The sequence below is a fragment of the Myodes glareolus genome, chromosome 9, assembly GCF_982192425.1.
Source record: "Myodes glareolus chromosome 9, mMyoGla1.1, whole genome shotgun sequence".
Classification (NCBI taxonomy): Eukaryota; Metazoa; Chordata; class Mammalia; order Rodentia; family Cricetidae; genus Myodes; species Myodes glareolus.
In genome coordinates, this window is record NC_142034.1 from 103,827,781 (window position 1) to 103,844,806 (window position 17,026).

Below are 17,026 nucleotides of genomic sequence, written 5' to 3' on the forward strand. Positions count from 1 at the left end.
TCACTGTCCAAATACAAATACTATTTTAAAAAACAATTTATGGAAGCCAGGTGGTGGTAGCACACTCTACATGAAGGCAGCAGGAGAGAACTGATGCAGTTATCAGCCCACACACATTAATAATAAACAAACAAAACCCAGGCTTGGTGGCACATCCAATGGGAGGTGCAAATAGGAGGCTCAGGCATTCAAAGCTAGACTAGACAGAACTATGTAATCCTGTCTCAAGAAAAACCACCAATTTGTGAGTTCAGCCTTGTGTTACAGGCCTATAGTCACTCACTCGGGAGAATCCCATGGTCAGCTCTGCCTCAAAACAGTGAAAACAGGTTGGCATTTAGTTCAGAGGTAGTGTCCACTTAGCATGTACAGAGTGCTGGGTGAGGCCAGCATAATCTACAGAGTTCCAGGACAGTCACAGCCACATGGAGAAACCCTGTCTCAAAAAACACAAAAGAATAAAATAAAATAAAAGTGCTGAGCTCAAGCCATAGCACACCACACACCAAATAAATAAATACCAAAAAACAAAACCTCTGTAAAAGCCTGTTCCAACAATTCTTTATGGAGAAAAGACTACACCAAAACTATGAGCATCATAGCTATATAAAATCTTTTATTACAGGCAATATTGGTCCATACACTACACAATACCAACAGTACAAGTTTAATCTTTCAAAAATCATTATTCAAACAGCAAAAGACCAAGAAATAAAATTTGTGTCAATTGATTATTTTCAAAATATTCTTGATGTACATGATCACCAGTTCCCTTACCACAGCGAAACATACAGATACAGAAAATACCCATTTAACAGATAGTAGTGCTAAATGGTTATTTGGCTTAAAAATCTGAGTTAAAATCCTTTTTAGCAACCTACATACAGATAAGTAGCAAACTTTATTATATTAAATAAATTCGTTCCACTAAAACATGTAAATAATTTCATCCATTATGTATTCTGATCCCAGTGTCCATTTATTCTCTCATGGTCATAGTTCTTATCTGATGGACCAACTCAGAGAGTCATCCTAGATGTAAACTTTATCCTTTCTCAACACACCTCATCCAAAAGTCTGTCCAACAGACAGCAACCAGCAGCAAGTCACTTTGCCATCCGATGCCAGAGGCTCTGTGAGAGCCTGGCCAGGCCTGTCAAACAGCCGTTTCCTATCTACTGTGGTTGCTGCTCAGGAGAACGATAGATACCAATCATGCAGGAAACCTGCGGCTCCTCTGCTACGTGCTTTTCAACACCTCCAATTTTTCTGGTCAGTGCTCTGATTGGGTTACATAAAAGCCAGTGTGTTAGTTTAAATCTTTAAACAAAAAACTATATTTTCCAAAGTCATTATCATTTGGGGCAATTAAGTGATCTTTTCGTGCTTTGTTGAGTTTCATCTCTAGGGCCTTCTTTCTTTCTTTCCATTCATGAAGTTCAGCATTTCCATGTGCAAATTTACAGTTGCTTCCTTCTGTGCAGGAGCCATTCATATACCTGTCAGGAGGAGGCAGCGTGCTTAGCATCCATGAGGCAATTAGAACACAGTCTTCCTCAGCTGATGACCTGCCTGCCTGTACACACCTTCTGCAGTCACAGGTTATCATGGCCACTGTTTTTGCTGCTGGGGATAACAGACAGGACCTCCTGCCTACTAAGTACATGTCCCTTCTAACCGTTTGAGTTGCATCCCAGATCCAGTTGGGAAGCTTAAACCTGGGAAACAAGTCTTGTATAGGCACAATATACATTACAGGGAAATTAGTACTATGAATTTATTTCAAAGAATTTATCATAAAGTACAGACTTGGGCTGGGGGTATAGCTCAGTGGAACAGTGCTAGGCTGGTGTGTGGACAGCAGAGGAGGGTCACTGGGTGCCCTGCTGTACCACACTCCCTGCAATTCCCTTAAAGGGTCTCTCACTGAACCTAAGGCTAGGCTAGTGGTAAGCATGCTCCATCAACTATCCTGTCCCCGCACTTCCTACTGGCAAACATGTCTGGCTTTTTTTTTACATGTGTTCTGGGGGTTTGAACTCAGGTCCTCACCCTTAGGCAATAAGCAGTGTTCATACCTGCTAGATCATCTTCCCAGCCTCTGATTGAGGATGGGGAAACGTAAATCAATCAATCAATCAATCGCTCAGCTGTGGTGGTGCGTACCTTTAACCCCCACACTTAGGAAGCAGAGGCAGGTGTATCTCAGTGAGTTTGAGGCCAGCCTGATCTACAAAGCAAGTTCCAGGACAGCCCAGAGCTACACACAGAGAAACCCTGTCTCGAAAAAATAAGAAAAAAAGAATTCTTTTTGTTGTTTTATTTTTTTCAAGACAGGGATTCTTTGTGTAGCTCAGGCTGTCCTGGAACTCACTCGGTAGATCAGGTTGGCCCTGAACTCAAATGCCTTTAATCCCAGCAGAGGTAGGCAGATCTCTCTGAGTTCAAGGCCAGCCTGGTCTACAAAGTGAGTTCAAGGACAGTCAGAGCTGTGACACAGAAAAACCCTATCTTTGGGGGGGGGGAATTTCATTTTTTTGATTTAATTTTTTTTCACTGAGATATTGTGTAGCTCAGACTAGCCTCAAACTTGAAGTAAGTTCCTTATGATGGCTTCCTGCTGCTAGGATTAGAGGCATGAATCCCCATACCCACACCCACTCTTTATTTAATTTTTTTCTAAGACAAAAGACTGATATAGTTATGCTCCTATTTTATTTCTGTTAATATTTGTTTTCTCATTTTCAGGATATATAGATATGCCTAAGTATATATCTGTACCATATGCATGTAAGTGCCTGCAGAGACCAGAAGAGCATGTCAGATCCATTGGAATCTGAAATTACAGGCGATTGTGACCTGGTCCTCCAAGAGCAGCAGATGCTCATAACTGCTGAGTTATTCCTCTAAAGGCCACCTCTATTTGATGACCATTTATTGTGAGCAAAGATTGTGACAAAAGATCAGAGAATCAGAGATGAGAATCCAAAGACGATAGACTAAAGTTCCCAGTGGGGAAGCAGTGCTGCCAGCAATACTGGTCATCCTCAGTATGGAAAACCTTCTCTTTGTGCTTCTGAGAGATACGGTGAGTTTGGATAGGTGCACACGCACAGCCTCTCCTCCCGGGGCAGAGCACTAACACAGGTACACCTGCACATCCTATCCTTCCAGGCATTATAACGAGACTACCACCTACATCCTATTCTGTCTGCAGATACAATAACCAAAGAAGTACCATGAGATCAGCTGTTTTTGCAGGGAGAAGCTGCCAAGGGCCTACATACCTCTCACAAATACTGAAGTTCCCAGTGGGGAAGCGGTGCTGCCAGCAATACTGGTCATCCTCAGTGTGGAAAACCTTCTCTTTGTGCTTCTCGGAAGAGATATGACCTTGCCATTGCTTCTCACTGTTGCAATTCTTCCCACACATCCAGCAGTGGAAGTCCACCTAAAGCGTGTGGGAAGATGTGCTGCCTGAGAGCCTGCACCTCCCAATGCAGCCTGAGCTCAGCTCAGGCTCCACTCTGGGGAAGTCAAGCAAGGGACATATAACCCAAAGTCAGAGGTAGTATCAGCACAGGACCAACTACAGTATGGGAACCTAAGCCAACATAGGAAGCACAAGAGTGGATGGGTCCTGTGCTAGTCATCTAGTTAAGTTCTGACAAGGAGGCCAAGAAAAGCTGCCGTACAAGCAAAGTCATCTGAGAAGCAGGTAAGTATTCTGGGCGGAAGTTTACATCCCAAGGAAAAGCAGGACATGCATTAAGGTCAGAGTGGGCCAGCTCTAGAATAACCAGCAGCAATTCTATAAATGAGCCCCGACTATACCAGATTTGCACCAGGTACCCCGTAAGTAAATATGCTGGCCCTGCACGGACAAAGTTACACGTCACAAAGAGGTTTAAGTATTAGGAACGATTCGAACTCACATGTGTCCTAAGCAGACACACAAAAGACCAGGACAGACACAGCTCTGCAGTGGTGATGGATGTGGGTGAGAAGCAAAAGTACAAAGGAAGAATAACCACATATAATGGCCAGGTGTGGTGTCTAACACCTGTAATTCCAGTGCTCTGCAGACTAAGACTGTTCAAATTCAAGGTCAGTTTGGGCTAGAGTGAACTCCTGCCTTTCATTTAAAAGAAAAAAGGTCACACCAGTGATATGTAAACATATGGAAATACACCCCCTGGATCTGGTTCCTCTGGGAAGAACACACACACTTCCAACTTTATCTGTAGAACCTTCACTTATTTTACAGACGCAAAGTATTAACATCACTTAATGTGGAATAGTAGACTCAAGCCATTCATGTTTTCTTCATTTTTTGCACAGGTCTCATTGTGGAGTCCTGGCTGACCTTGAACTCAAAGAGATCACCCAAGTGCTGAGATTAAAGGTGTGTACAACCATGTGTAACAATTTTGGTTTTAGAGACAGGTTTTGTTTTGTTTTTCAAGACAGGGTTTTTCTGTGTAGTTTTCGAGCCTGTCCTGGAGCTCATTCTGTAGACCAGGCTGGCCTCAAACTTAAGAGATCTGCCTGCCTCCCGACTGCTGGGATTAAAGGTGTGCGCTGCCACCACCTGGCTGAGACAGGTTCTTACAGAGCCCAGATGGCCTCTAATTTGCCAGGTAACCAAGGATGGCCTTAGATTTCTGACACTTCTGCTTCGATTTCCCAAGAGTGCTGGGATTACAGGCATGTAGCACCCAGTTGATGTGGTGCTGGGGACTGAACCCAGGGGATTGTGCATGCTAGACAAGGACTCTACCAATGGAGCTACATCCCAACCAAGCTTCTTTATGTTTTTGAAATTAAAAATTCAAGCAAGAATGTTTCAGGCACAGGAAACTTAAGCTAATGGCAAAAAAAGCACAGTGGAAAGAAGACACCAGAAGGTGACAGGGCCAGGCTTTGGAGAAGAGAGGAGGAGAAAGCTGCAGGAGCAGCCCCAAAGCACAAATGAGATAGCAATGGTACTTACAGTAATTTCAGCATAATCTGTTGGCATGTGGATCTGCTTCCCATTTTCTTTGTTACAGTGACTGGCTACATCATCACTTTTTTCACTTTTTTGATTCTTCAGCCAGAGTTCATAAAACTGCTCTATATCATGTACTGAGGAAAAAGGAACTGTGTTTAGAAACAACCAGGAAATGCCATTCAAATACACAAACAAGCCTGTGTATTTACTATCACTCGTACATTTTCAAAACAAACGTCATGGTGACTCATGCCTTTATTCTCAGCATTTGGGAGGCAGACACAGACATATCTCTAAGTTTGAGATCATGCTGACCTACAGACCAAGTTCTGGGACAGCTAGGGCTACACAGAGAAACCCTGTCGTTGCCCCTGCCCCCCGAAAAAATAAATAAATAAAAAGAAACAAAACAAAACTAAACAGATATTACATTAGACCTGAGAGATGACAAATCCAATCTAAGAAGCAGATAAACTTTCAGGCAGAAGAACCAATTTTCAGGACTTGTTAATACTGCAAAAATAGCTTCATTATTAACTTCTTCCTGTATTTGCAAGGCACTTGGAAGTGTTTAAAACTCAGGACCATCACAAGGCTGTGCACAAGGCCTCAGCACTACTTCAGGTCACCCTGTCTACACTAACTTCAGTGCTGTCACCACAGGAGGTACCTTACAGGAAGAGAACAGTTGCAGCTGACACACATCTTGGTCATTGTGAAAGATGGGAAACCCCACAGAAGCAAGGCTTGACTTTGAAAGGGCCCCACCAATCAAGCCACAGTCCTAGAGCATCAACATGCTGGGGTGCAATGTACAATATCACTATGACCACGTTCTGGACAGTGGTTGTAGGCTGGTTCCTGGGTAAGGACAGGTACATTCTACATTATTGTTGAACCTAAGGCCAGGGTTTACTAAAGTCAGTTCTGCTCCTTTCTGGCTGGGTAATGCATTACAGGCTATTTAGCAGCACCCCTGGACCCTGTCTTTAGAGGTCAGCAGCACATCTTCCCGAGTCATGGGTATGACAGCATCTCCAGACAGGGCCAGATGTTCCCAGGGAAGGAGGCTATGCAGCAAAATATGTTCCCAGTTGAGAATCAGTGTTAAAAAATCTGGTAGTGAGATCTAGTCTAAATTTGGCTTTGAAATTTTCTAACATTCAATCATCAATCAGAGATGAGGCATAAAACTAGAGATTGTTCTTCTTTCAGAGCAGGAAAAGCCTCAGGAAGGCCTACTTTAAGTAGAACAAGAGTGCATCCTCTCCACACAAATCACACGGCAGGTCGGCCTTCATTCCAAACGATTCTTGTAATAGAGGAATTGGATACATGCATTTCTATCAGTGTGGTTTTTTTTTTTAATTAAAACAAAAAGTTCTGTAGTAAAACTATTTATTTAGATTTCAAAGTAAAAGCTGCCTGAAGGACCTCTCAAACTCTCATCCACCTGATGGACCAATGAGGCAATCTTGTTTAAAATCACACCAACTGAGCTATCCCGGGCTTCTCTCTTGTAAGGAAGATGCCTACTATACCCGGGATGAGGAACTACAGATTCACACCCAAATGTGGTCAAACCAAACCCATATCAGGAGTCAGTTTCCACAGGTCGGGCAGTGGTGGCTCATGGCTTTAACCCCAGCCTGGTCTACAGAGCAAGTTTCAGGACAGCTAGAGGACTGTTACACAGAGAAACTGTCTCAAAAAGTTAAAAAAAAAAAAAAAAAGTCAGCTTCCACACCAAGGAGGCCATGGTCACGATTCCAGCCAGCAGCAGCACAGCTAGCGCTGCAGCCAAAACCATGCAAGCTGCTTGCTGTGTTCATGGGGAACTGAACTTCACAGAAGCCAAAGGACATAAATAACACGAACTTACTTCTATTATCCTTCATGTAAGTCCACACTTCACGTTCCTCAGGACTATGAGCAAAGGAACAGTTGCCAACATACTGACATTTTTTTCCAGAAGCAACATGGTTGCATAGCTGTGTGAAAAATAAATAATATATGTATATGTATAAACATACACATATACATATATACACATGCACGCGCACACACACACACATACACACACTTTAAAACAGGGCACTGCTTAGTATAACTATATTTAAATTTAAACAAAGTAAGTGTTGTTATCAGTGCTTAGCAGTACAAACTTCAAGATTAATTCCATTCAAATGGATCATAAGCCCAAAATACTTGAGATAGTAATACAAACATTTCTATTTCAGAATTTCCCAAAGAAAGTGAAGCACAGAATTAAGAAGCACAGATTTCCTACAAAGTCACCTCATCTCTACAGAGCACATCTGATGCCTGTCAGGTGGCTATTGCTCTCTTCCTAGAATATTCAGGATGCTTCCAAATCAGTCCTGGGAACAGAAAGAGACTATAGCTTGCTCCAAGTTTACTAGACACTGCCGGAAAACTTGCAGACTCAAATGCTAATGACCCTACACTGAGAACTAACCTTAGCCACAACTCACCAGACACAGTGTCTTTGGAGACAGCTACACTAACCAGGTCAGGGAGTTAAGAGGCTTTCAAACAGAACTCTTCTGGTTATGTGGAATTTTAACCAGCAATGGAAACAGGGTGCACTAGTAAAAAAACAAAGTGACAGTAATCATCAGAAAAGTTCTCCCTAAGAGTCACTAGTCTCCAAGAACAAGGAAAACCTCCATCACCAAGAAAGCGCGTTTCTAGGTCTCACCAGCTAGTGTTGGTAGTGATACAACATTAACCCTTAATTGCTAACTTGGCTATGTCTGCTCTTCCCACTATTCGTCTTACAGAACTGTGAATGTTCAGCATTTGCTTTTGCAAAATCCCCAACACTAAATTTTCTCTTTGGATGAAATTCAGTAATCCCACATGAAAACCTACAAGAGGTCAACAGCCTATTCAATAAGTCAGTGTAATCACTAGCTAGTGCACATTCTTTTTTTTTTCTCTTGTTTGAGACTTTGAGACACGGTCTGTTTATGTAACCCTGGCTAGCATGGAATTTGCTTACTTTGTACACTAGGCTGGCCTTAAACTTGTGGTGACTCTCCTGCCCCTGCATTAACAATCCTACCTCTACATTCTGAGTGTGGGAGTCACAGGTGTGAGCTACCACTCCTGGCTTACCCAAAGTCTTTCAAAGATAAAGAACAGAGAATACGAAGGACAAGACCAGGCACTGTGCTGGATTTCAAAGACTCCCATGAGATATTACTCTCTCTATGGCGTAATGATCCCAATTTAACAGATGTGCAAATGAAGCCAAGACATGGGACAGGGACCTTTTGAAAGATTATTTTCTACACAGTCTTACACACACACACACACACACACACACACACAAATACACAGAGGATTATCTGTTCTAGCAACACCTAACATGACTGGAGGAAAAGAGGCAATAAGCTACTGAGATGTTATGTGATAGAGCTCACCACACTGAAGATTAAATAAAAATCAACAGCCCTGAACATCTGCCTCAGAAACTACAATAAGAATCACAGGAGTAATGGGGATTGAACTCAGGACCTCACACACGCTAGACAAGTAATCTACCACTGAGCTACAACTTAGCCCAGATGCATGTTTTAGCGAAGTCTCTGGTACATATACAACCTTATCCTTTTAATGCCCAAGATATCAAGGTTCTAATAAATCTCTTAACTTTTCATACAAAAGTCATCTAATTCCACTTTAGACAAACAGCCAGATCACCGCCTTTCAAAGACTAGCCTTGTTAACAAAGCTGCAAGCCACACAGGTGATGCAAAATTCCCTCACTTTTCCTCAAGTCCGGTTATCTTTTCACTCTGTTCAAGTCATCTATGAAGTACCAATCAATATTAAAACTGTTGGAGTCACACACATACACCAAAGGGCAAGTAAAAAACAAAAACAGATTCAATTTCATTACAACTGACGAGCAGCACTTAAAGGGTTCTGAGCTTCAATCTGAGTTAGCACTAATTTCTAATAATTGGAAATGCCTAATTTAAAAAAGTGGCTTAAAAATTACGTATGTACATCAAACTGTAAAGGCATTTGTTTCTTTGTGGGGAGAGGACGGATGTTCTTCCACTTCTTACGTTCAAAAGACATCGCTCTCATCGCACGACGCTCTTTGGTCCACCTAAAAAACATGGAGTTCAGAAAAACAACACTTGGGCAAAAGACAACATAACCTAAAAGGAGAGGCACAGCTTGAGCACCCAAGGGATCAGAGATTTCTTGTTTCACCCCTTCTACGAAATGCTTTATGGGTCTATGGCTTCACTTTCTCTCGATCTTTATCAGCACTGATTGAATTCTTAACAAAGAAAGTGGTAAAACTAAAGAAAACACCATTTGCGAGGCTTGTAGGACACCTGCTGTATCCTTTCACTTTGTTCGCACATCTACTATTGACTTTCCTGTCCTGGCCGCTTTTCTACAGGCACGACTGCACGCCATGGAGTGCAGGGACTGGCAGGCATCCACACATACTTACGAGTGCTGTGCTTTGGCACTGCAGTACTTTCTGTTCTTGTCTGGTTCAATGACTTGACCATTTCTCAGACACTGAGCACATACAAATTTTATCTCCATATTAAGTAATCCAGGCATTATCTGATTGCCAAGTACCTTAAACAATGAAAGACCAATTATAACAGAAAACAATTTCCTAAACCAGCATATTAAATTGCAATGCATTTGTACCATGATAGCTTAGTTGTCTAGATCCATGACTTGACAAATAATATATGCTAATAATTAATCTAAACTGTCTCACATACACAAAAGAATCTGATAAAAACTGACTATACACACCACATACCACACCTCAACTGACAAAAGCTAATTTTTTGGTACAAGCCTTTAATACCAAACTTGGAAGGCAGAGGCAGGTGGATCTCTCAGTTTGAGGCCAGCCTGGTCTACAGACTGAGTTCCAGGACAGCCAGGGCTATAAAAAGAAACCCTGTCTTGAAAAACAAAAAATTAAAAAATAAAACAAAATCAAGTAAGCTGAGTGGCTTTTGGGTGGTGGAGGAGAATGAATGAATGGCTTAACAACTGAACCAAGGGCACAAAAACAAAACATAGCCCATCTGTCTCTTAAGCAAAAATAGCCAAAGTCGAAGACTCAGTGTTTCCCCCAAGTAAACTAAAAAGGAAAGCAGCGTTCTATGTCTTTAGCAGACATCACAGGATGCCATTTTCTCTTCTAGGGTGATCAATGCAGATAACTTTTTCACAGGAGAGTTACTCAGCTGAACAAATACTAAGGACTGCAAGCATGAACCTGAACCTGGCACCAACCTGGCACCAACTAGGCAACTCCAGAAAGGCGCACAACTCACAAAGACACAAACGAGGGACAATACCTGAGTTCCAGGCATGTTTGCTTCCAAACTTCTCCAATACTGTTTGGATTCTTGAGCAATAACATCATGGGAGATACCTAGGAAATGGACAAGTTTCTCTTAAGAACACAGCACAGTACCCACCTATTTGGGGTCAGTGACACACAGAACCCTGACTCCCCAGTTCTCAGGCAGCCAGATCCATCCAAGACGAATGTACATTGCATTACATTTTTCAAAACAGAATATTTACAAGCACAGTTCTTTATGCCTTCTGAGGAATTCTTTCTCCATTCTTAAAATCCATGCTACATCTAAATATCAATCATTAACTGCATGAAACCACATCCAAAATAGGTAACTCTTTAAAACAAACACTATAGTAGCCAAGCATGGTGGTCCCAGTCCTCTACTCAGGAATCTAAGGCAGGAGGATTCCAAACTCAAGATCAGCTTGGGCTACAGAGTGAGTTCTAGGTTAGCTCAACAAAGTAGTGACAGAAACAGTGAAAGTGGACTGGAGACAAGCTCAGCGGTCAAGAGCCTGCCCAGAGTGCACACAGCCCTAAGTTCAATCCCAACGCTGGGGTTGGAACTTCACCCATTTTTTTTTTTTTTTTTTTGGTTTTTCAAGACAGGGCTTCTTTGTGTAACAGCACACTTACATATTTTTATTACACATAATTTATTTACTCTGTTCTGCGCACAAGGGGAGCTCAGAGGACAAGGTGCAGGAGTCAGTTCTCTCCTTTCATCACATGGATTCCAGGGTCATCAGGCTGGGCAACAAGTGCCTTTGCCTACTGCTATCAGATGAACTAGCTAAGAAGGTAACTCCCCTTACTACTGTTCTGGCACTCCCTGACTCCTCATACAGGGACAGTAACAAGCCAACACAGACCTACCTCTTTCATTTTGCATTATCCATACTTTCAATTCAATAAGACTATGGGCATAGAAGCACTCATCTTCCCTTAAGCAACCGTAACGGACCTCATGTCGACACAGATCAAGCTGACACTGACTATGAAAAGAACGTATTTTGGAATATTTTACTGTGGTCTCTCTCAAAATGTGGACAAGGCACCTAAGACAAAAAAAAAAGTAACATTTTATTTTAATACTGTTCTTCCAACTTTGAATAACCATGCACACACACACACACACACACACACACACACATACACACAATGTCAAGTTCTAGTCAGAAAAATCATTAAAATTAGTGCCAGAAAAAATTATGCACATAACTAATTTCTAATTACAGTTTAAACAAGAAAAATCTAAATGTATGTCACAAGAAGCTGTAAATTAATATTCTCTTCTATATTAAATAATCTAGTAATTCTAAGTAATTCAGTACTTAATTCACAAATGGGCAAAAAAAGCATTTTTAAAAACTTTTCTGCCTTTTCTATTACATTTATTTAGCGTGTGTGTGTGTACGCGCGCGCACGCGCGCACACGCATGCATGTGTGTCCATGCCCTACATTTGGAGGTCAGAGAACAACTTGGAACAGATTCTGTTTATTCTACCGCGTGGGTCCTGGAGATGAACTCAAGCCGTCAGTCTTGGTAAAAATGCCTTTGCCCACTGAGTCATTTCACTGGTTCACTCTTTTGCTGTATTGAGACTGGTTTTTAAATTAGAACCTGCTGTCCTAATCTACCAAGTAGGCCATGCTAGATGCAAACTTGTGATCTTCCTGAGTACTGAGATTACAGGCATGTGCCATAACACCCAACGAGAAGACATTTAAAATAGTTATTGCTTCTCAGAAGAACAGAAGAGCAGGAGAAATGCCTTCTCCTGCCTTTCTTCCTTTTTTTTTCTTCCTTTCTTTTCATTGAGGCAGAGTGGTCTCCCTATGGAGCTCTGGCTGTCCTGAAGTTCAGGTCTACCTAATTTTGCCTCCTCTGCTATGTTAACTGTATATACCCGATATCTAGTCTACTATTGCCTTTATTGGATCTATGAAAATCTATTTTTTGTCACTATAAAAATGAGAAATCACCAACATACTTATTGTCCTCAAATTCATGCTTTGTAACCGGGTGAGAACAAGCAGTGGAATTATCTTTATTTCTTTTGCTTATCATTCTAGGTTTATGATCAAAACATTTCTGAAATAGAGAAAAAAGAAAATTATCATACAAATAAACACAAGTCTGAATTCTGTGCCAAGAATACTGCCTTAGTTTCAGTACCTTTTATGGATTTAAAATCTGTGCCAATTGATACTCAACCTGAAACCTTACTACCATTCATTCTGCTCTGGCTATTTTGAGACAGGATCTCTGTATAGTCCAGAATGGCCTTGAACTTACAGTGGTCCCTCTCCCTCAAACTCCTGCTGCACCAGGCTCAGATTTTGTCTATTTCTTCATACACTAATAGTACAGAGGCCATTGGTTATTGAGTGACTTTACAATATGACAGGGTCTGCTGAGCACTTTATACACTGAGGCTTACAAATCAGAAATTTTTAGAGATTTCTGTTTTCTTGAAAGGGAATCATTGGTATCCCTGGCTGATCTAAAATTCACTATGTAGACAAGACTGGCCTAAAACTCACAGAGACTTACCTGCCTTTGCCTTCCAGGAGTGCTGGGTTAAAGGTGGGTGCCATCATACCTGAACACAATTTTTGTTGTTGTTGTTTTTTGTTAAAACAAGAGTCTCACTAAGTAGCCCTGGAAAACCTGGAGCTCACTCAGGCTGACCTTGCACCCACAGAGATCTGTCTTCTTCTGCTTCCCAAATGCTGGATTAAAGACGTGCACCATAGCACCCAGCCACAACTTTTTTAAGAACACTGCTGCAACATCTATGCACGCCAGGCAAGAGCTCTCTAAGGAGTTACAATCTCCCACCATATCACCAAATTTTACAGCAGAAAATGAGTTATGAAGAAATCACCTCACAAAGAAATGTAAACTCTCCAAGATGCTCTTGAAGAAGTTTGACCACAGTAAGACTGATCTTTCCATTGCCACCAAAGAAAGCCTCTCGACTGAATGCCCCTTTTCTTTCAAGGGTCCACACATCTATCTCTTCTTGGCAATAAGCGAATGTACAGTGACCAGAATATCGACATTCATCCTCTGCAGCAACATCTGGAAAGGTAGGAGAGTCAGAGACACATGTTCCAGGGCCAACGAATGGTAAGCACAGTTACAACATCATCTGAACATCCCTAATAATCAGAGAGCTTCAAGCAAGGACAGCCATCCCTTACGGAGCATGGGGTAAGATTCAGTCTAAAAGCAGAAATGTTTAACTACAATGGGAGAAGACACTTCAATAGTCACATGTATAGCCTATTAAGGTTAAAAACCATTTTGTGGGGGCTGGAGAGATGGCTCAGCGGTTAAGAGCATTGACTGTTCTTCCAAAGGTCCTGAGTTCAATTCCCAGCAACCACATGGTGGCTCACAACCATCTGTAATGAGGTCTGGTGCCCTCTTCTGGCCTGCAGGCATATACACAGACAGAATATTGTATAGATAATAAATAAATATTTAAAAAAAAAATTAAAAAAAAAAACCATTTTGTGGGGAAAGTGGAACTTAAGAGGGTAACAGGTGAATGTGATCGTGATCTCTCTCTTACACACACACACACAAATTGGGGGGCTAGAGAGATAGCTCAGCAGTGAGGAACACTCACTGGCTGCTCTTCCAGAGGACCTGAGTCCAAATTCCCTGCACCCACAAGATGGTTCACAACCATCTATAGTGAGATATGGTGTCTTCCTCTAGCATGCAGGCTGAACATTGTATACATGATAAATTTTAAAAAATCAGGCTGGGAAGATGGCTCAGCAGTTTAGAGCACTGGCTGCTCTTGCAGAGGACCCAGGTTCCATTCCCAGCACCCACATGGTGGTTCACTACCTTCTATAACTGCAGGCCCAGGGGACTCCGCAGACCCTGAACAAATATATATTCAGATGCACAGACATATACTCTGACAAAACACTTGCACATATAAAATTCATAAATAAAATGAAAACTACAAAAAATAATAAAGCTGGGTGGTGGTGGTGCACACCTTTAATCCCAGCACTTAAAAGGCAGAGGCAGAAGGATCTTTGTGAGTTCAAGGCCAGCCTGGTCTATAAGAGCTAGTTCCATGACAGGCTCCAAAGCTACAGAGAAACCCTGTCTCGAAAAACCAAAAATAAATAAAATGAATAAACAAATAAAATCATCTTTTTATTTTTTTGCCTTTCTTTTTTCTTTTTTCCCTAGTGGCGTTCAAAGCTCACTCAGACGAAGCTTAAACCAAAAGGAGAATGCAAACTCTCAGGAACATTTCAGAGCTCTATTCCAGGGCTGTGGTTCTCAGAGGTGAAACTGAGGCCTCTACTTAAAACCCTTTTAGGCCTTGTCTTCACAAACTATAACATATACACAAAATGTTAAAACACACACACACAAAATAAAAAACAGTAAAAATAGCAGAAAATATGAACTGACCTATTCAAAGTACTGTTTTTCTCCTAACCTAAGCATCTTTTTTGTCTTTTTTTTTTTTTTAGGGGAAAGGGTTTCAAGACAGGGTTTCTCTATAGCTATGAAGCCAGTCCTGGAACTTGCTCTGCAGACCAGGCTGCTCTGTAACGCGCAGAGATCCGCCTGCCTCTGCCTCCTGAGTGCTGGGATTAAAGGTGTGTGCCACCATTGACTAAACATTTTTAACAACAGGAAGTACCGACACAAAAGGAGTCAAGAGGTACAGGAAAACGCCTGGTGGTCAGCAGAGACTTGCCAAAAGTTGATTAATCATATAACATACACCAATTAAGTAATTTCAATAAATACCTTTACATATATAATATGGTCCTTCATAATTTGTTTTTGTTGGTCTTGGACGTATTTTCTTCCATGATTTATCTTCAACATTTTTTATCCTACCAATTAAAATATCTTTCTTACATTTATGATCAAGATTAGCATGGTAAGTGAAATCCATTAACTTAGGGCCTGAAAAAGACATAAAAAAAGATTGCTCATAGGCAGAACAAACACCTTTTAATTTCATAGGCAGTTTATAAGCAGCCATGAATGGTGGACACTGACTACACGGCCCCAAATCTCAACAGGCTGCTTGAGTAGACTTGTGCCTTTGTCACCAAGTACATACAGTGTTGTACTCAACAGCGGCCCTGTTAAGGCACCTTACTGAAGGAAATGATCCAGATAAGAATTCTAATCACTCATAAACTAAAAGAAGGCAACAATTTAAATCACTTTTGGACCAGATGCTGCCTGTTTCTTTCCTTGCCTTCTTCCTAACATTTCAAAGTAGACAGCGCCAGAGCCAAGGCTGCTCCCACCAGTAACAGCTCCATAACTCACATCCTGCTGCCCACCAGTTCGGGGCTGACCTGATTTTACGAAGCAGATCTGGCAAGCTTGTCTCAGCTCGTGGGTTCCTTCGAGGGGGTGCCTAGGAGTCCCTGATGACAACGGCTTAGGAATCACACTTCCAAACAAGTTTCCATAGTCATTTCTAGGCTGATTTGCAATTCCCAGGAAATTTTCAGAGGGAAACAAACTGCCTGGTCCATTCATCTGCAAAAAGAGTAAGAAAACAAAAAAAACAAAACAAAACAAAACAAAACAAAACAGGCAACATATATTGTACTATCACTAAAGAAAGAACTGAACTCCTGTAGGGGTAGGATGAGGCTGGTGCCATTCCGTTCCCGTGTACTTCTCTATGACAAATTGCCAGTTTCTGTGTTTTGCTCTTTGGACTCTGGGCCCCTCTAGTAATATCCTCTATGGGCTGTGACTAGCACACGATTGGTCTGCTTCCACAGGACACACATCTTACACGTTCTGCTCTCCTGTCTCCTTGCTGTTAGGCTGCACTAAATAAAGTTTGCACTATCTGCAATTGTGATTAGTTTGTTCTGACAGATCCAGTCGCACACTCAAACATTTATTACTGGATCTTCTGAATGAGTTTTATAACACAGCACACAGAAAATTCAAGGGAGACTTTCACTTTCATTCACATAATTCAGTTACTTAAGCACAGGCCTATGTTCAATTTAAGCGATGTATTCACAAAAGAGGAAGTGAACTTACAAGGAAAAGGGAGGATTTACTGTTGTTAAGCGTTGTTCCCTCTCTAGCAGTTGAGGTGGACAGATCTAAAATAATAAAAAGACTTCAACAGACCTTTTCACTCTACATGGAATCAGCACACAAGGGCTCTGTAGCTGCCTGCCTATGGCTTCCCGCAGCTTTCCCACCCCAAACCTATGAGCTTTCTTACTCACTACTGACAAAAGAGAATCTTCCTTCCAGAGCCAGGGGCATGAATAACCCTTAGCCATTATTGGAGAAATTACCTATGGCCGGGTCTACTGAGTAGGGTTAAGATCTACATTCCCGCTGAGAACAGCCTCCTCTCTGACAGTAAGAGCAGAAGGCTCAGGGCTGTCTCATCTTAGTCTGCCATTCAGTTATTCCCTCTGCCATTCCGCATCCCATGGTTCTCAGTCTCTCTACTATAAATATCTGAAACAGTAACTTAGACTTTTATCCTTTAACTATTTAACAATAGCTCCAAAAACTATGAAGACTTTCCTCACTATAGTATATAGTATGGGCCCTGGATTCCATCTCTAGCACCCCAGAAAAACAAAAGAAAACTAA

General features: G+C 41.6%; 1 protein-coding gene across 8 annotated transcripts in view; it reads right to left on the reverse strand.

The window, feature by feature from the left end:
* Nucleotides 1-596: 596 nt before the first annotated feature.
* The window catches only part of Zc3h7a (zinc finger CCCH-type containing 7A), a 41,421-nt gene continuing 24,991 nt past the window's right edge, over nt 597-17,026 (reverse strand). For 7 of the 8 annotated variants that reach the window (XM_085694546.2, XM_085694542.2, XM_085694543.2 and 4 more), the window contains 13 exons: nt 16,454-16,518; nt 15,745-15,931; nt 15,179-15,340; nt 13,272-13,468; nt 12,375-12,475; nt 11,256-11,437; nt 10,372-10,448; nt 9,495-9,628; nt 9,032-9,137; nt 6,876-6,984; nt 4,994-5,127; nt 3,288-3,451; nt 597-1,499 (listed from right to left, as the gene is read on the reverse strand). In XM_085694546.2, the coding sequence (XP_085550672.1) occupies nt 1,310-1,499; nt 3,288-3,451; nt 4,994-5,127; nt 6,876-6,984; nt 9,032-9,137; nt 9,495-9,628; nt 10,372-10,448; nt 11,256-11,437; nt 12,375-12,475; nt 13,272-13,468; nt 15,179-15,340; nt 15,745-15,931; nt 16,454-16,518 (1,808 nt within the window). In that variant the 3' untranslated portion in view covers nt 597-1,309. Of the gene's footprint in view, nt 1,500-3,287; nt 3,452-4,993; nt 5,128-6,875; nt 6,985-9,031; nt 9,138-9,494; nt 9,629-10,371; nt 10,449-11,255; nt 11,438-12,374; nt 12,476-13,271; nt 13,469-15,178; nt 15,341-15,744; nt 15,932-16,453; nt 16,519-17,026 lie in introns of those variants that run through there. The other variant, XM_085694547.2, reaches the window with a different exon arrangement.